The 20,702-nt window shown below is 36.5% G+C and overlaps 1 protein-coding gene across 1 annotated transcript in view; it reads left to right on the forward strand.

Moving 5' to 3' along the window:
• Positions 1-20,702, forward strand: part of ITGA4 (integrin subunit alpha 4) — a 77,263-nt gene that overhangs the window by 26,832 nt on the left and 29,729 nt on the right. Inside the window, exons 10-15 of the mRNA XM_004426693.3 lie at positions 713-824; positions 6,278-6,372; positions 7,797-7,887; positions 8,494-8,539; positions 8,920-9,074; positions 12,056-12,210. Of these exons, the coding sequence (XP_004426750.1) occupies positions 713-824; positions 6,278-6,372; positions 7,797-7,887; positions 8,494-8,539; positions 8,920-9,074; positions 12,056-12,210 (654 nt within the window). The remainder of the gene's footprint in view (positions 1-712; positions 825-6,277; positions 6,373-7,796; positions 7,888-8,493; positions 8,540-8,919; positions 9,075-12,055; positions 12,211-20,702) is intronic.

A 20,702-nucleotide genomic window follows, 5' to 3' on the forward strand; every position in this document is an offset into this window, starting at 1 on the left:
AACCTTCAGTGGCTCCCTATTGTTCCCTAAATTGAGAATAAATTTCCCCCAGTATCCAAAGTCCCACACCATAAGACTCCAATCTGACTTTTTTTGTCTTGTTCGTTAAACGTACCATTCATTATAGCCACATTATTTGAGATTTGTTTTGCTGATGATTTTCTCTGTATTTCAAAGTTATGCCCATCCTTCAATAGCCACGTTGAATACCATCTCCTTTATGAAATCTCTCTTTGCTCTCACAATTAGATATGCTCTCCTTTCTTCTTGATATTGCAAAGCGATACTTCTAAGTCATTTACAGCTTGTGCTAAGCCTTCCCTGTAACTGTGGGCTTCTTCAGGAAAGGGAGTGTGTCTTACACACACACGGCCTTGCCCATTACTCCTTCACTCTTTGCACAGTGCATTGCTTTTAGTAGGAACTTGATAAATATTTGTGAAATTGAATTATTGAAATGATTTATTGGGTTTTCAAAGCTAGAGATCATGAGTTTGACAATTTTTTGTGTCCTCTGAGCTCTAATCATACTATTATATGTGTTGACATACTTGATCAATATTTATTGAATTGAACTGAGATTTGTGTACTAAGCTCAGCCCAACTTGTTTGAAGCATTAGAAAAAAATCCATATCCAATTACAACAGTAAATCATGTGTAAAGTCGTCAGGGAGTGTTATAATGACACCTTTTCTTCTCGTTTCTATCTAGGGAGCGGTAATGAATGAAATGGAAACAGAGCTCATTGGAAGTGACAAATATGCTGCAAGATTTGGGGAATCTATAGTTAATCTTGGCGACATTGATAATGATGGCTTTGCAGGTAATTAAAAGTATCTAATTTCGTACTTGATTTCCACTTTTAAAATGGTACATGGAAAAGAACATGATGGGATTTTATGTTTGCTTTTCTATAGAAAATGGAGCCAGGATGGTGCACTGTTTTTTTCTTTTTAGTGTCACACCTAACTTCTCCTCAGTTGTCAGCTATTGATTCTTACTATTGTTAATATAGGGTGATAGTCAAAATACCTTATTTCACTGATTCTACAGCACCATTGATTATAAGTTGCATCATTGTTTTATGTGCCTCCAAAACTATGGTACCTATTGAACTGTGACCCACCATTTTTCTGTTTTAAGAAGGATTCTGATTTCAGAAATGTGAAATGTGAAAAAAATGTGTATTGTAGACTCATTGGACCATAGTATTTAACTATCAGTGCAGTAAAGACACTGACAAAACCCAACAGAGGCTGGCTGCAGAGCTGGAGCAGGGTTCTGGAAGCCCCCTGCTGTTCCAGGCATTCCTTGTTCAGCTGCTGCTTTGTGGGGGGATTTGGGGGATCCCAGGAGAGAATCCTGAGCAGTATTGAGGGGGCAACTGGCAGACTCAGGGACAGTGGCTATTTACCAACTGATATGGAAGCATTTCAATAATGGAATAGGTGGTGACTATTGCCTGGATATCAGCCCTGTTATTGAAGAATATATCTCCACCAGCCTTCCCTCTTAAAATTTGCTTTTTTCAATCTAGTTCTGAGTAGTAACCAAGTCTGTTAACACTGTGCATAAAATGATGAATGAGGGGCCAGCCCGGTGTCATAGTGGTTAAGTTCACACACTCTGCTTCGGTGGCCCAGGGTTCGTGGGTTCAGATCCCGGGCGCGGACCTACACACTGCTCATCAAGCCATGCTGTGGCGCCATCCCACATACAAAAAATAGAGGAAGATTGGCACAGATGTTAGCTCAGGGCTAATCTTCCTCAAGCAGAAAAAGAGGAAGATTGGCAACAGATGTTAGCTCAGGGTGAGTCTTCCTCAACAAAAAAAACACACAAAAAAACAAATGTCAATGACAAAGCTGAATTATTCTTATAATTAGGTTGAGTTGTAAAAGTGTCACGGACAGTAGGCAAGTTCCCTTATCAAAGTCACTCCAATACTTGGGAAGATCCCAGGCAATTTTCCAGTGTTGTGACAGACAGACAGAAAGTGTTCTGTCTGTGAGACTTAGGAAGAGGAATTGAGAGGGGACCCACAGGGCACGGTGCAGTCTTTCAGAGTGCATATAAGAACCTGGTTTCAGACAGCACTCTTTGTTTTGTAGTCCTCAGGACTCAACTCGTAAGGGTAATGTCTTTATCTTTGGAAGATAATTATTCAAATGATAGTTTTCAATATTTCAGCACATTTTTGTGCTATTTATAATTCCATTTATAAATCACAATATATTTACATTTAGTGGCCAGATTAATGCTGATTCACTTCAGTTCATATAATACCATATATCTTTTGCTACTTTGTCTAGTTTTAATTTTTTCTTTTTCTCTCAGTTTTATTGAGATATAATTGACATATAACATTGAATAAGTTTAAATTATACAACATAATGATTTGATATATGTATATATTGTGAAATGATCACCACACTAAGTCTAGTTAACATCTATCACATCACATAGTTACAAAATTTTTTTCCTTTTGGTGAGAACTTTTAAGATCTACTCTCTTAGCAACTTTCAAATATACAATACAGTATTGTTAACAATAGTCACTATGTTGTACATGAAAGCCCCAGGACTTATTTATCTTAGAACTGGAAATTTGTATCTTTTGACCACCCTCACCCAATTCCCCCGCTCCTCAACCTCCCCTCCCCCACCTCTGGCAACCACCAATCTGATCTCTGTTCCTATGACTTTGGTTTTTTTCAGATTCCACATGTAAGTGAGATCATACAGTATTTGTCTTTGTCTGTCTGACTTACTTCACTTAGCATAATGCCCTCAGGGTCTGTCCGCGTTGTCACAAATGGCAGGATTTCCTTTTTTTAGTGGCCGAATAGCATTTTTATTTTCCCCATGAGTAGGCATTTTCTACATTTTAAATATTAACAAGACCATGCTGCTTTGGAAGTAGCCTCAGTGTGTTCTCGTTCTTCACGGAGCTCTCTCATTCCATTCTACCACATCTGCCTGGGTGAGACAGCAGGGCATCTGCATTTTATTTTTCATTATGTGTTTCCCTATTCCTTTTTCTCATCTTCTGTCTTAGTTTATTTTCCTGGGATAGATGGATGACGTTACTTCGTGTTCATGGCAGGGCGTGTGGGATTGTATAGAAAAAAGATGAAAACCCCACCTGTTCTTTTTCCTTGCACCTCCCATCTTAAATGCAAATTAGACTTAATGTCCCTTTACTTTGCACAATTTTGTGGTGCTTTGCATACAGACCTCAGTTATTTTGGCATTCATCATATCGTTTTCTTTTTATTGTTCTTCAAAAGGAAGAAATCAGCTTATACTTCTTGTGTCCTTAGAAAAGAAAAGCAAGCCATTTTCTAAGAAGATAACCAATCTGGCAAGAGTCCAGTGTAAAATTCTCATCAAATGTATGAGAAAGTTACAGAATAGGTAGGTAATAAATAGACAGACCTACTCGACTGATGTGACGAGACAGACAGGCAGAGAGATAGCATTTTGGATTTCAGCCATAAAATAGATTTGGCAAGACCACTTGTTTTTGGTTTAGGTTTTTCACCTTGAGCCTTATCACCTGACTTTTAGACTATATGTTTGAATATTTTTTGAGCAGAACCGTAATAAAGTTCTACAATTTTAAATTAAGATGTATTATTATTTTATGTGCCCCTGAAATAAATATTGATATATTATCAAATCAATAACTGAACACTTCTTTGACACACAGGAGCAAAAGTTGCGAGGAGGGAGAACACGGGGCATCACCTCTGTTGTCACTGATTTATAGAGCGTGGTGATGGAGCCCACAGGCTCTGGAGCCAGGCTGCAGGGTTAAATCCCAGCTCCACCACATCCTGGCTCTGTGACTTTGAGCAGGCTACACTCTGTGCCTCAGTTTCCTCACCTGTAAAAAGTGGGGATCAAAAAGTATTTGTTTAATCAAAAAGTATTGAAGGTTACGTAAGATACATGGGTAAAGCTCCTAGCACAGTGTCTGCATTGTCAACATTATTGAAGGGTCATAATCCCTTTTGTGACAAGGGTCACAAATATTATTAATAATAATTGTTATGATTTATACTAACAGAATGAAATAAAATGTTCAGATGAAAGTAAAAACAGTTGTCAAATATCTTGGTGTTTGTTCTGTATGTTGGTCCCAAATTGAGTTGCATAGGCGTGGAAAAACATTACTTATTAATAAGTATTTTCCTCATTTCCATAATGATAGCTAGAATTTGAGTATGTTATATAATAGATCTAAGTGTAATCCTAGGAAGTAAGAGTTTGGCTCTATATATAAGATAGCCAATGACTGGATATACCCATATGGCTTCTGTGTGGAATTAAATGGATCTGGGCCTTTTTAATACTTCAGCTGAAAAGACTTACCTATATTGTTTCAAGACGTTTGCCTTAATATAGATTACTAGTGCTAATAACTGATAGTGCAAGAATTTCTGTGTATCAACAACTTCATAACCAAGATTTCTTATCTTTTCCTATATTATCATCAAGAATCAAGGTATAGAATTCTAGTTACTAAGGAGTAGCCACAATGGTTGAAGTGTAAACCTAGCCCTGATGAATGAAGTTGCTAACTGATCTTGTTTTCAGTGGCTGCAGGATACTTCTTCTCTCTTCCGCTCCCCTTCTCTCTTTCTCTTCCTTCCCGCTCCTCCCCCTCACGTTTCTGTATGTATTTAGTCTGCGCATATATGGCTGCAGCGATTCCAGATTAGTTGTCATCTTCCTGTGTGCTGTGCTGCCTCTTGCTCCCCTGCTAGTGCACAGGCTGTTTCCTCTGTCTAAGGCGCCTTTTCTCTTCCCCAGTTGAAGACCTGGCTAAGACCTATCAATACTTTAATCTCAGCTTGGGCATCATCCCCTATGAGAAGTCTTCCCTAACTCCCACCACCTTCTCCTTGCATACTGTCTTATTATTTTGTTTTTACTTGCTGTTCTTCCCCATAGACTATCAGTTCCTTTTGTGTACTGCCCTGTATTGCTAGCTCCTGGCAAATGCCTGGAATACAGTAGGTACTCAATAGTTGTCCACTGAATGAATAAATGAATAGGCGTATTTGTATGTGAAAATTTAAAATAGTTTGCACAAGGCAAAAGAGGCTAGCCTTAGTATGTCTAAACAAAATCAGTATAAGGTGTGTCTATCATTTAATTTTAGATGCAAATAGAAAAGCTTTCATTTTTAAAATTGTATGGCATTTGGCATAGAGTTTTATATCAAAGATGTAGTTATTCCCACTGAAATCGCAGTCAAAAATTACTATTGTAGTTGTTAAAAAGGTTTTAGATCTGATAAACTGCGATAAGTAATGAGTACAATGAAAGCAAACTTTCTGTATTTTAGGTTTATATTAAAGTAATAAGAAAACATTGCATACGAAGAAATGTATGAATATAATCAAATAAACATAATACTTGGTAAAAATAATGAAATACTCTTGCAACTATAGAATATTATTTTTCTCCTACTTGTTATATATTTATAGCACTTAAGCAACCATGTCATTCATAGTTTCTATTTTCTCTTGGTTTTCTTATGTGAGTTGCTCAAATCTTTTTTTTCTCCTGGTGTCATAATCTGATGTGAATCTTAAAGTCATAAAGGTGATGCAGTCATTATTTTACAGAATAAATTAGTTTTCTGAAACCTTGTGTGTGTGTGTAAATATAGATATCCTTAACAAATTCCTTGATCATGTTCATTGGAACAGGAATTAATTTGGAAGTCATTTTGCAAATAAAATATAGCCTAGAGCTCAAAATAAGGATTCTTGTGTTTATAATATTCATAGATGATAATAACTCATTATGTGCTACGTACGCTCTATGTACTTTACATGAGTTACGTCCTTCTATGCTGAGGGTGGGTACTCTTCTGCTCCTGTGCTGCAGGTGAGAGAACCGAGACACAGAGAGGTTAAGAAATGGACCCAGTGTAGCACAGGTGGGCACGAGGGCAGAACTGGGGTCAGGCCCCAGCTGTCTGGCTGTAGAGCCCATGCCCTTAGCCATTCTGTTAGACTGCCTCTAAGACCAGTTCACTCTGCTTCTTCCGCACACAAACTATTTTGTACAATTCTGTATATCATGAAGAAGATAGTATTTTGTAACGTTTTTTCTGTCCAATGGGAAAACTGTTAGTTTTTGATAAGAAGGAGTTTTCTTATATTACACAATATGAATTAAGGAGCACGGAGGTTAGTTTTGAGAGTTGCCTTCTTTGTATCAAGAATTTATTTTTCTGCCATTTAAATTCATGAATAGATATTGCTATTGGAGCTCCACAAGAAGATGACTTGCGAGGTGCTATTTATATTTACAATGGCCGAGCAGATGGGATCTCTCCAGCCTTCTCACAGGTAGGGTGCTATTATATTTTCAAAAGAAGCGCTGGTAACAAAAGCTTCCTTAAAACTTCTGGTGTTAATGTGGACTGATTTTTCTTAATTTGCTCTTTCAAATGCTTAATAGTCGATTTCACCACTTTCTTTTAAGTAGATGGTCTCATTTTTAGGGTCATTAACAACTCTTTGAAACCATTTTTCTTTTCATAAATAAGAGTTCTAGTTCACTTCCATTCAAGTTTGTCTTTAACCTATTAAATATTTCTCTCGGGGCCGGCCGGATGGTGCAAGCGGTTAGGTGCGTGCGCTCCGCTGCGGCAGCCCTGGGCTTCGCCGGTTGGGACCCCGGGTGCGCAACCACCGATGCACCGCTTGGCAACCCGTGCTGTGGCGGCATCCCGTATAAAGTGGAGGAAGATGGGCACGGATGTTAGCCCAGGGCCAGTCTTCCTCACCAAAAAAAAAAAAAAAAAAAAAAGATTTCTCTCTCAATTTCATGAAATTTATGTTCTGAGGGAATATCCATACTATTCCAGATAAACCCATTTGGATTTGATTAACTGTGTTTTGCCTTGTGGCTAGAGCTGCATATTTCATGGAGATTGCACAGCGAGAGAAACACTCATGTGACGCTGTGTGTTCCTTCCAGTGCAGAGCAGTAAGACCATCGCACTTGAACAAAGGTCCCTGATCTAACTCTGACTTCGCTTTTATCTTCTGAAAAATCAGGGCCTTTCAGTGCATAGAAAAAACTACATACGGATGTAGAGAAGAAAAGTTTTCCCAAAGATAGTTTTATGGAAACATTAGCTAATACTGTTATTTTTGATTAGGCAAAAATAGGCAAATGGTTGTCTTATTTAACATGAAAGATATATACTTGTCTAGTAAACAATACTAATTTTCAAGTATGGATAGCAGCCTGATACTTATAAATCAGTGTCTGGACGTGAAATGGACATGTGAAATGGGGAGCACATATCTGACTTGAGTTGTCCTTGTCAAATGCTAGGAAGCTATCTGGCTAAGTAAGGTGCCTTTCATCTTAAACCTGAGTAGTAGGCTCCACTCAGTTGTTACCGATGTCTAATCCCAAATTACTTGTTTGGTTATTGACGTTGGTCAGGAAAATAAATACAGGGCCTGAGAGAAGACTGGAGAGAGGGAGACAGGACTGTTCTAGAAGATCTATACCACATAATTTTCCCTTTGCTCACAAAGTAAAGAAAGTAATTTTTTTTCTTGTCATAAAATGTCAACTGCCCACTTCAAGCTGGCAACTTTTGTTTCTCTTAGACACAAGTATTTGACTTAACTACAATGCATTTTGTTAATAAATGTGCCAGGACATGGGAAGGCTCATTATTTAACTAAATCACTGCTTCTCTGGGATATTAGGTGTTCAAAATTGCGTCCCACTCAACTTATCTATTTTTCAGAGAATTGAAGGACTCCAAATCAGCAAGTCGTTAAGTATGTTTGGACAGTCTATATCTGGACAAATTGATGCAGATAATAATGGATATGTAGGTGAGTTAAAATTGACTGTATTTTATAAATTGGGGTGGGCTCTACTGTGGGCGTTGCTTTATTGTGAAGCACATTACGCTAGTATGGAAGAGTTTTAACTTACTGATTTTTTTCCCTTCATTTTTAAAGCTCTTTTGAATTTAAGGATGGGTCAGAAATGATCAAGTAATTCCTGAGCTTTACACTGGTAGTTACTTAAGGCTTTAGTCTTTGTTCTTGAAAAAATGAAAAGCATCCGTGAAAATAAATCAAACATATAATGATAAAAAGAAACTTTTTTTTTTTTGTAATTTGAAAGGATATTTCTGGGTGAATATTTTTAGTCCAAAAATTGAATTTTGTTTTAGTAAACCTATCTGTATAGTATCATAAATTTATATCATAAAGTTTATGTTATTATATTACAAAGGGATGAATGTCATTGTAAATGAGTAGATTCAGACGAATATGGAATGAATCTTAAGACGTAAGCATATCTTTGCTAATTTTCTATGAATAGTGTTTTGATATAGTCAAAAGGTGATATGTAGTTAGGTATTTATGGCTGAAAAGTAATTTTCTTTGACTAATGATGATGATTAATCTGCGTTGTTTTTCATCCTTCAGATGTAGCAGTTGGTGCTTTTCGGTCTGATTCTGCTGTGTTGCTAAGGTGAGGGTGATAGATCTCACTGCTTAATGACAGTTGGGCTTAATTGTAAATGATGGGAGGCAATTCTTAAAATCAGCAGTGGTGGTGACCTCATAATGCTCTTTTTGGTATTCTGAAATTTAATTATTGAACTTTAGGGTACTTTTCCCACTTTACATAGATAAAATTAAACAAATCATCAAAGTCAATATTTGTATAAATTTAAATGAAAATTGCTCTTCCAACTACATGGAAATGTAATTGAGTATATACGCACATCCTATTAATAAAGCAGTTCTGTGAAATTACTTGATCAATGGAAACTGACAAAACAAATGCAATTGCCTTTTTAAGGGAAAATAATTATGTAATTAATATTGCTAATTTCATTTCCTCCTTAGGACAAGACCTGTAGTGATTGTGGAAGCTTCTTTAAACCATCCTGAGTCAGTAAATAGAACGAATTTTGACTGTATTGAAAATGGATTGCCTTCTGTGTGCATGGATCTAAAACTCTGTTTCTCATATAAGGGCAAAAAGGTTCCAGGTTATATTGGTAAGGGTGCCCTTACAGAATTAATGCCTGAAAGAATGTGCACTTCGCTTCACTCATTAATCTCCTAATCATCTTTGGAGCCCTCACTGTGTTGCACCATGGAGGTCTTCTTTAGGATAGGAGAGAGCAGCCACCTGATGGTGCTTTCTTCCTCATCTTCCATATTCTCACATTGTTCTCACCTATGAGTGGAGCCCATTAAAGCTCTAGTTGTTTAGAGGTTATAGCAAGATGCGAAGCAAGAGTATCACTTGCTATATTATTTGAGGTGAATGAACTGGGCATACTCTGTGGTCTCTTTAGAACAGAAAGAACATTACCACAGCTCCTCCTCCATTTTACTGGGCTCCTTAAAGCCTGGAGCTGGCTTAAGCTGGAAGGCCTGAGAGGGAGAAGATTCTTTTCTTCATGTCCTATCCTGTTTGAGTAATTGAAGAAGCTTATCTGGAGTCTAGACCCTGATTCTAATTCCGATAAATAACACACATCTCTTAAGGATTTACTATGACTATCAGCTCCTGAGAGCCATGCCCATTTCCCTATGCATAGGCAACTCTCAATTATCTGCTCTGGAGAAATAGCATTGATATGGCTCATCCAAAATTGTGGTTAATCCCAAATCACATATATGTGACTTGATAAGTATTACATTTTTTCTAGCAGGTTAATGTTCCTAATTATGTTACATTTAAGCTAATATTAGAATAACTACTAATGAAACTAGCTCATGGTAGGAGAGAGGCATACCTGAGTTTGTCATTTGGACGTTACTAATTCACAAAGTTCATGAGCCCCACAAGACCCATCAAGAGATGATTAGTCATCATCTTAACATCCTGAAGGACAGCAAATACTTCTTGAACCAAACTAAGGATATGTAACAGAGGTCTCAGTCTGAATTAGCCTGTAATGAGAAGTACAGATTGAGCCTGGTATCTCTACTTTAGATCAGACTCATTTTTGATAGTGCTCTGCAAAAGTCTTTTGTTAAAGATGCAGTGATAGGACAGTGGGCAAAACCTTCATCTGGTTATTGACTGGAGAAGTGGCAGCTGGAGAGCGTGACCCCAGTAACACAGACAAGCTGCTAGGTTATCTGAAAGATGCATGGTAAATTGATAGGATAATTTCTCTTTATGTAAAATCTGTGCTTATTGTACTACCAATTCCATTGTGACCAGATAGTTTTTAAAATGGTTGAAAATAAATATATGAATCATAAATGATCACAGCATTGTTACAAAAACATGCTTTAGAGTTGTCATAAAATGACTCCTTGGGAGAAATAATTCACATGGTAAGCCTATTTAATAAAACCGGGACATTTTGCTTCTTATTGTGAGTGGATTTTTATTCAGCCTTTTTTCATTTACTTTTTGTCTGAAGTCAGGGTGATGAATTTATAGATGGCTATTTCAATTGCAACTCTATCTCCGAGGCACTGAATTTCAGTTATTGTAATTTTGAAGCCAATTGATTTGGACTTTATTATTTATTTTCTAAATGAAAGAAAAGTTCAGAGATTTATTTAAAATTTGTAGGAGTAATACAGGTTTTATACTTATGTTTCCTTGAAATAAGTAGATAAAATCCTTCCAGAAGAGTGAGTTACTCCTAAAATGTAAACGAACATTTGAAGAATTATATAAATTCTATAAAAATCACTTATAATTATTGCTCCTACATAATGAGTGACATCTCAGAAGACTATTAGATGTAGCTTGCTTTGCAAAGAATCCTTTTTTAAATTTGTTTATTGAGGTGTAATTGACATACAACATTAAATAAGTTTTAGGTGTACAACATAATGATTTGATATTTGTATATATTGTGAAATAACTACAATAAATCTAGTTAACATCTGTCACCATACAGAGTTCTAAAAAATTTTTTTTCTTGTAGTAACTTTTAAGATTTACTCTTGTAGCAACTTTCACATATGCAATACAGTATTGTTAATTATAACTAAGCTGTAATTACATCCCCAGAACTTATTTATATTAGAACTGGAAGTTTGTACCTTTTGACTCCCCTCTACCCATTTCGCCCACCCCTACCTCCTGCCTCTGGCAACCACCAATCTGACAAAGAACCCTTTTAGATTCAAGAAATAGTTCTTCCTTTCTTGGTAAGATCTGGCTTGGAGTTTTTGGTTGCTTGTAAATTTCCATTTTTTTTTGCTTATTGAAGGTCTTCTTTAGCAAGTGATTATTTACTATGTCAGATTTGAAATAAATTTTTACCGAACTGACGGAATATTGATTGAGAGAATGTCTATCTATATTTGTTTATTTTTGCACGAATCAACACTAGAAGTTCAAACTAGAAACCAGTAAAAACATGGAGGAGAAATAATCGGGGCATAGGGCTGGAGAGGAGATGTCTGTGAGTCGACTGTTTACATAGATTTGACTTTTGAACCATATGTTCACTGTACAGTAAAAAAATATCCAAAGAAAAATGGCAACCCCTCAAATTGGAAACAAACGGAAATAAAAGATCTAACTATATATGAAATTAGTTATGTAACCACACAAGATAGAATTATTCTAAGTGATGTTTGAGCACAGTACTCTGCCTGTACTTCCTTAGTGGAACGTTCTAAAGACAAAAAAAACTCAAAGAAATCTGAAACTTTATCCAGGACTTTTATTATTAGTAACAATTTTGATATTGTACTTTTGAAATGTTCATATATAGGAGGATTAAGCAAATAACTAAAGATGTTAATATTAACAATAGAAACCTAGAGAAAAGTTAATAAATCTTTTTTAATTTATAAAAAATTTTTGAAATTTGTAGTTTTAAGTTGTTCCCTCTTTCATATTTCAGGTTAGTTTTTAAAAAGCTATTTAGTGAAGAGAATTTAAGACATTTCCAGTATTCTATATAACTTTGACTATTATCACTTCGAAAATAATGAAGTAAATGCCTTTAGATAATTATTTATATTAATTGCAATTCTTTCTACATTTTTGCAGTTTTGTTTTATAACATGAGTCTGGATGTGAACCGAAAGGCAGAGTCTCCATCAAGATTTTACTTTTCTTCTAATGGGACTTCTGATGTGATTACAGGAAGCATAAGAGTATCAAGCAAAGCGGCTAGCTGTAGAACCCATCAAGCATTTATGCGGGTAATGTAAACTAGTTTTTTTAATGAATATGTAAACTTCAATATTCTCAATACGCTAAAAATCTTATTGCATTGGCATCTTCTTATAAAATGTTGTTAAAAGCAAGTGTTATCCCCTCCTCAACTAGCTGACCTGTTGTTCCAGAGTCAAAATGTTAGATAATCCTGTCACCTGGATAATTCAATGTCTACTTTTTGTTTCACATTTATCACTTTTTACTGCATCACTATTTTTAAAGATTTGCCTTTTTTTCCTACAATTGCTGTTTTCCTATCCCTGTTTATGTACTTGCCTAGAAATGTACATATTGAGTAGCTCTGTGGAGCCTCAGATCTATTCTCCCGTAGGGTTTTTAGGGGAGTGGGCGGGAGGTGGGGAAGTTGGTTTGTTTTTCATGTGACTCTGATGAAGCTGGATCCAATATGACTGCTTTTGGATTATGTCTTTGTCTCCGTGCCAGCATTGTCAGTGGTGTCAGTGGGAACTTGCACAGTTGTAGCGTGGCGGGGATCATCTGTGGGCAAGGACCTCGGCTCTCGTGATGGTTTGGGGTGTGTCCTGCCAAAACATAGCTGATTTCGTGTTTCTTTTATTAAAACACTCATTCCCAAACTGATCATCACATTCCTTGCAGTGGTCAAATTTTATTATATGGAGCAGTGCCAGGTCTTTTTCATTAGGGAATGGTGTACTTCATCAGAAAATCTATTGTCACAAAAAAAAAAAACCAAACTATTCCCAGGAGACCTTTCTGGGATTTCAAATGGTAGCCTCAGCTTAGAACTTAATTTTCCCTTAGATACTTATTCCAAGCAAATGCAAACTAGCATCAGGACTCCAATGCACTATTAAATGCTAAGAGCAATAATCCCTATGCTATTCCCTCATTTCCCTTAACAGTTTTTATCATTGTACTAGAATTAAGCTATTAGATAGTTGAGAGCCAAAAGTATAGGATGATATTAAGGTAACCATCATTTAAATGGTAGGGATTAAAGAAGTTCTTTTTTTTTAACCCTACATAGTTGTGATTTTATTTAGGTTGATCAATTTTAGACTAACATGGAGACCATTTTGAAGGTAATAAAAAGGCCAACATTAGACATTCACAAAGAAACATATTATTTTGAATTTGTATAAATGGCAGCAAATTGATCTGATTTATTTAGTCCTGTTTCTTGGCATTATTCCTATGACTAAGGGTTCATCAAAACTGTACACTTTCTTTGGGATAAATTTGTAGTAGAAATGACCGTTTAGCAGAGGTTTCTCTGTTTGTTGCACATATACTTGTAACGTTACCATGGTGTCAACGGCAGCGGGTACAGCCATTGACTTTGGGCCTCTTGTCAATGTCAAACAAAAGCGCTTAGCTCTGGGGTTGGCACATGGTAGGGACTTTTTTAAAAAGTGATTGTTTCTTCCAATATTTTTTCCCCTGTCCTGAATTACCTTGCTTTTGTTTGGCACATTTTAAAACTCATATATAGAAAGACAAAAGGCGACTCCAACCCTCTCACTTGCAACAAATCCAGGTGGATGTAAGAACCACAGAAGCAGCTGCCTCAACCTTGAGTTCTGCCAAGGAGCTCTAGCTGTCCTTTAGGAACGCGTGGGGTTATAATGAGTGCATTTTCCACCCCTACCAGCATGGTGCCCGAGGCATTCAGAAACATATTAACACTGCAATGCTTCTGTAGTCTGGAAGAATAGAACAGCAACCTGAATTTTCTTCTATCTTCCTAATAATAGAAGAAAAGAGGGACAGTGGTCAGGATGCCTGGATTTTTCCTTTGTTCCATAAAACATGTCCAGGATCAGGAATGTTAATATACATATGGATTCTACCTCGGCACCCCTTACAATGAAATGAGGTGACACTTCTTTATTATGCACTTAGGCCTGCAGCCCCCACCTCTCAGAGGGCTCCCTGCCTGCTAGTTAAGCATGCTTTCCTTGTATAGTTGTTCTTATTGGCTATACCAATTAAGCTCCATTTATCCATCCACTCAATTAATTCAAGAGGTATTTATTGTGTTAGAATCTGTTTGAGACACTTCTGTAGATCAGCGAATGAAACATAAAAAGATGACTACCCTCATGGAGCTTATAGCCTAGTGGTGTGAGACTAACAATAGCATGACAAGAATTAAATTTTATGGTATTTTAGAAGAAGATAATGATGGAAAAATGAAAAAAGAAGGCAGAGTACAGGGAATTAGGGAGTGCTGTATAAGGAGTAAAGAGCGCAATTTTAAATGGGGTGGTCAGAGTTGGCCTTATTCAGAAGGTGACATGTAAGCAGACTTGAAAGAAGGAAGCGAGTTATCAGTATAGGTGTCTAGGATAGTGGTTCTCAACTTTAGCATTCAACAGCACCACCTAGAGGGCTTGCTAAAACACCAATTACTGGGCCCCGCCTGGAGTTCCTGATTCAGTAGGTCATCAGTGAGGCCTGAGAATTTGCATGTCTACAAAGTTCCCAGGTGATGCTGATACCTGGAATCATACTCAGAGAATCTCTGATCTAGGAGAACAATATAGAAAGAAGAGCTAGGTAAAAATCCCTCAAGACAAGAATGTGGCTGGTGTTTTAGGGAACAATGGGGAGGCAAGGATGGCTGGAAAAGTGAACTAGGGGGAGAAAGAGTCAGATCATATAGGACCTGTGACTTTTTCTCTGAGTGAAATGAGGCTCTATTGTAGAGTTTTGAGCAGAGAAGTGACATGGTCTGACTTAGTAATAAAAAGGAATACTCTAGCCGCGATGTTGAGACTAGACAGTACAGGACTAAGGGTTGACACAGGGAGAAGAAAATACTGCAATAACCCAGGTGAGAGATGATGGCTCCAATGAAGGTGGTAACAGTGGATATGGTGAGAAATAGTTGGAAGACAGAGCCTACACAATTTGCTGACAAATTGGAAGTTTGGCATTTGAGAAAGAGAGGCTCCAAGATGACTTCAAGATCTTTAGCCCAAGCAACTGGGAAGAATGTAGTTTTTATCAATCAAGACAGAATATACAAGAGAAACAACTTCTGGGTGGAAAATTCTGGAGTTCAGTTCTGGACCTGCTGAGCTGGAGAGACCTGTTTTACTTTCAAGTGTAAATATCAATTAAGCATTTGTGTATACTCATCTGGAGTTGGAGAGAGGCCTAGAGCTGGAAATATAACTTAATGCCTCTTCGGCATATGGATGGTTTTTAAAGCCATACGAGATGGCTGAGGTCACTCCAGGAGGAGAAGAAGGCCAAAGTCTGCACTCTGGGACACTACAACGTGAAGAGGTTGGAGAGAAGAGAAGGTTTACAAAGGAGAAGAGAAGAACCAATCAGTAAGTAAGGAAGAAAACCAAGAGTTTGTGGCATCCTGGGAGTGAAGTGAATAAAGCAGAGCAAGAAGGAGGGCATGACGATGTTCTCAATGCTGCTGCTCTGTCAGATAAGATGACGACTGAGAACTGACCATCGGGTTTAGCAATGTGGAGGCTCTTAGTGATCATGACAACAGCATTTCAGAGGAGCAGTAGGGGAAGAGGAGGAAAGGAATTGAAGATAGAGAGTATAGTTATCCTTTCACAAAACTTTGCTCCAACTCCAAAGGGAACCAAAGAAATGGAGTTGGGAGTCAGTAGCTGACAAGAGAAGTGGAGTGAAGCGTTCTTTTTTTTTTTTTTTTTAAATAAGAGAAATAGCATGTTTTTATGCTAATGAATGTCCTCCAATAGAGTGAAAAAGTTATGACATAGATGAGAGGAGAGAATAGTTGGAGCAAAGTTCTTGAGAAGGCAAGAGGGGTGAGATTCATTGTACAAATGAGAGGCTTGGTTCTAGATAGGCACATGCGTAGTTTATCTGTGTATGGGCTTGCAGATGCTGGGTAGATGTGGTGGGAGGACTGTGGTGTCCTGAATCGTAAAGCAAACTCTTTCTGATTGCTTTAATATTCTCAGTGAAGTGAGAAGCAAAGTCATTAGCTTGAGTAGGGATAGGAGAAGTGGTATTTGGAGTTTGGGAAGAAGATATGAAATCATCTTCTCGGAGAGTGGGAGAGTAAGGAAGTACACTGGTTGTGAGATGGCATTAGGGTCTAACTTGCACTCACAGTCGTAAAGTGAGATTATCAGTATGACTGTGGTTTTTTCCAGTCACATTCAACCTTACAGGTGGGAGTAGATGAAGAGTTACAATTAACCAGGGCTGTGGTTTGCCAAGAGCGTGAAGCAAAGGAGGGGCAAGAGTCGAGGGAACATGCATGGGAGTGGTTATATTGTTGGCCACGAAGTTTAAGCAAGGTAAGGCAAGGAGAGAGGACATTGAAAGAATGAAGGACGGGGTAAAAAAAGTTGAATTGGATGTCCCAGGGGGATCAGCAAATTGTTAGAATTGAGTATTAAAGGGAATGAGCTGGAAAGATCTCATCAATATTACAACACGTAAAAGCCATTGGGGACCTGAAGGTGAGGAAAAGATTAAATTTTCTTTTTATTTTTGCTCATAATTCCTTGATTATCTCATGCAAATGAAAGTCTTTAAACCTATTTGTATTTATAAAACCTTCATGTTTTTTGACTGTAGAGTATTTGGCTATTAAAAAAACCCCAAATCTCATTACCAAACTTGAGCTTTTATTAAATCCTTCTCTTTTAATCATACATTCTCTAATTCCTTGCTGGATCTTCTAGGAATATAGGAGATATTTTTAACAACCTAAAAGCATCCATATCACTAGCAGGTACATTTTCTGGTATGTTCTTTTTCTGAGAATATATGGTCATTTATCTGGTTGGTAGGCACATCAGTTTTCTCAAGTCTTCTCAATCTACTCATAATTAAAACAGTCTCACAGGATTGTTTTACTTGAATGGTCAAAATTTGTTCCTCAGAAAATAGAAAGGAAGGTAGAAATTATTTTTTTTCTTAAAAAACTCTATTATATTTTAGTTCTTTATAGTTATGTCAAGCTTTAAATTTTGCTGTTAGAGGCATAAAATTATCAGATTTTACAAAAGTAGAACCTAGAATTTAGAGTTGAGAGTTCATAAAAGGTCTCTAGGATGTAAGGGAAATGGTTAATTTTTTTATACCTTATAGTATTTTATCTATTGAAATTCTCTTCTATTAGTCATCACTTTTCTCTCTATGAAAATATATTTCTCCATCCATGTAAGCATATGAAAATGAGTCTTTGTCTTTGCTGTATTCAAATATACAATTTTATTAGATCTTAGAGATTTCTTAGGACAAGATCTTAGGACAAGGGATAATTTTGAGGCTGTTTTGATTTAGGGAAACCCAATCAATTACAGCAGTTTTTAGATATGTTGGAGCAGCCATGGTAGTGAGACTTCCCTTAAGGTTTTTATAGATGATATTTCTTGGTTGATCTTGATGGAATCTCTGCATCAAAATACTCACTGATATTTGAGAAGAGAAGAAGGGTGCTTCATTGGGATAACAAATGAAGTAACAGCATTCCCTTCCTGCTTACAGCATTTTCAACAAAAGCTAGAAATAATGTAGCTTAGTCATTGGCCCAGGAATGCCTGTCTCTATTGATATTCTGAGATCCAATGAGTTCAGTGGCCTTAGCATGTTGTATAAAAATCATGAAATCAACCTGCCTACCTGTATAGAGAATTAGTTAATTTTTTTCTTTCCCTTGGCTTCTCTAATTTCTGGATTTTGGATTTCTGAAGTAAAGGAATTTTATTTTGTTATATGGGTCTTTAGATGACTTCTAAAACCCATCTGTTTCAGTAACAACTTCAAGCAAGTGAAAGTGTATTTGATTAGTAAATATATTTTATTTGTATTTTTTATTTGCTTATATTGTTACTATACAAGCACATAGTTTAATGGAACACCATTTGCTCCAAAGTGGTTATATTTTAACCATAGCACACTATGGACTGATCCAGATATGCATACATTTCTGCTGAAAATCTAAGTGCAAGCAAACTATATAACTATACTGATATCATGGTATTCTAGAAGTGGACTGGTTATTCCAACATGTGTTAATTCTTTGTTCGATTGCAAGATCTTTGAAAACAGGATATTATCTTTTGTATGCTTGTATTCATCTTAGAGCTAACACAACTCATTACATAAGGCAGAAGGCCAATAAATATTTAGTAAATTTATGGATGATATGTTCTCGGTGTTATTTAAAGAATTCTGTAAGAGAAATTCTGAAAATGTTCCACTGGTATAATGGTTAAGGCATCTGTCTTGGTGTTGTCTTTTCTCAGTGGAAGTGTCAGATGTTTGACAGTTCTCCATCTTCTGAACCGAGCTTACTAGATAAAGTGATTACAATTACACATGGTGCTGCTGGCTCAGGTTCCAATCTATGCCTTAGTCTTACCTTCTCCCACCCCAACCCATACTCCACATTGGCACTAGAGAGGTATTTCAAAAAGACACACTTAAACATATTCCTTACCCTTTCCCTTTCAGGTATAGATTAGGTTGCCCTCCTTTTTCTGTACTTGTGTACACATATATCAGAACATTCAGCCCCCACACTATATGTGTGGATTTACGGGTTACAGACTGTGACATAGGTACTAACTTTCAGTTTTGTATCCCTAGAGCCTTCCTTGCACACAGTAGACCCGTGAGTAGATATCTATGTTTATACCTCAACATCATTTTTCATTCAGCAACACTTTATAAATATTTCTGGCTCCACCCTTTAAATAAATTCCTTCACTACATAAACACAAAAGGACATGGGCCTAAAACTCTGTTCTCAAGTTGGCCATAAATACAAATTTCTGTGAAAGTCAAACAAGAAGGCAGACTTTGTGTAATTTCAGGCATGTGCTAATTTGCATGCTTCTGGGTGCCCTATATTATGTAATTGTCCATAAAAATGTGGCACAGAATCTTCATTATTTTTAATATAGATAGCACATGCCCATCCAAATTAAAAACTTTAAGCAAATCTACTTTTTCTCTCCCAATACTTAATTAGTCACTTCAAGACATTTTTGGTATTACAGCTTTTGTGTTTAGGTGGAGCTGTTAAAGTTAAATAAGTGTGAGTATCTGTCAAATACAGTTCTTGCAAGAGTGCATGTACATTTTATATATTGTGAGAAAAGCATAATTAATAGCTAATTAGGATAATGAAAGTAATATACACCAGATGTAGAGAAGACCTTGTGGAAAATTAGTATGAATTAGATAACATGTGATTTGGTCAAAGCAAGCTTGTTGAGAAGAACTAAAACAGTGGACATGTGGAGGGACAATCAGTGGCTGTCTAGTCCCACACCTAGGGAATAATTTAATCAAGTTTGCTATTGTAATACTCAGGGCTTCAAGCTGTTCCGTTTTCACAAGTTGATAACTTGGGATTTGGGCCTTGATTTTCGGCATTCCTATATGGTCAAGGTTTCATGTTGAGATGATCACTTATCAAGGAAATTAATAAAATTGTCTCCAAGTATAAGAATGGAAAAATAATGAGAGATCTTGAGTACTCTGGTTCATGCTCCAACTCTTCCAGGTACCTCTTAATTAATACACTTCTAATACTTGTTGCGTAACTCATTTTCTATTTAATGTTCATTGGTTGGCAATAGTCTAAGTTTCTTTTTTCTTATTCCTTCCAAATGTTCACCAGAATTTCTTATTATAAGAAACTGAAAGTCAGTAATTCCTTGGTTGGCTTATATAGGTACATTTTGAAGCAACATACACATAATAATGATAATATCTAAGATCTATTGAGACCTTAACAAGTGCCAGGTATTGTGCTAAGTGTTTGACAGACATCATGCCACTGAATCCTCACAATAATAGGTGTAGGCATCATCACCATCATCATTATCACTATTCCCATTTTCAAATGAGGTAACTGAGCTATAGACAAATTGAGTAATTTGCCCAAAGTTATAGAGATAATAAGTGATGGACCTGAGATTTGAGACCTAGTAGTCTACGTCCAGATCACTTGCTTTTAACCACTGCATACGTATATTGATAATGTTGTAAATGACAAGAAAAGAAGAAAAAATTACATCCTTTTTTAATAATTACATAAAGACATAGAATAGATGTAGGCTTTTATGTGATATATGTCATCTTTATTAATTTACTTCTTTGATTTTTATCAAAAGTTATTATAAATGGAAGTAGCATAGCAATAATCTGTATCATAGGTATTTTTTTCTATCCATTAGGGGTTATTAATCAAGGAGCTTTGGAAATCTGTTCTTTACTTGCTTTCCGGCAGTAATGTTTAAGCCATATTCCAATTGTGAGATGTCTATAGATGAATAGAAACCTGATCGACTAACATTACTCACTAGAAGGTCTGTCAATTACTGTCATGGAGCTACTGAGGAACTCCCCAAGTTAATATAAATATAAACCTAAATTATGATGTAAGTTACTATGTCTGGCCCGGATGGAAACACTTGAATCTCTTTCTTTAATGGTCAAGAGGGATTTTGTTGAATCTATTTTTTTAAAT

Source organism: Ceratotherium simum, chromosome 9 (genome assembly GCF_057802395.1).
Source record: "Ceratotherium simum simum isolate JZ-2026a chromosome 9, ASM5780239v1, whole genome shotgun sequence".
Lineage (NCBI taxonomy): Eukaryota > Metazoa > Chordata > Mammalia > Perissodactyla > Rhinocerotidae > Ceratotherium > Ceratotherium simum.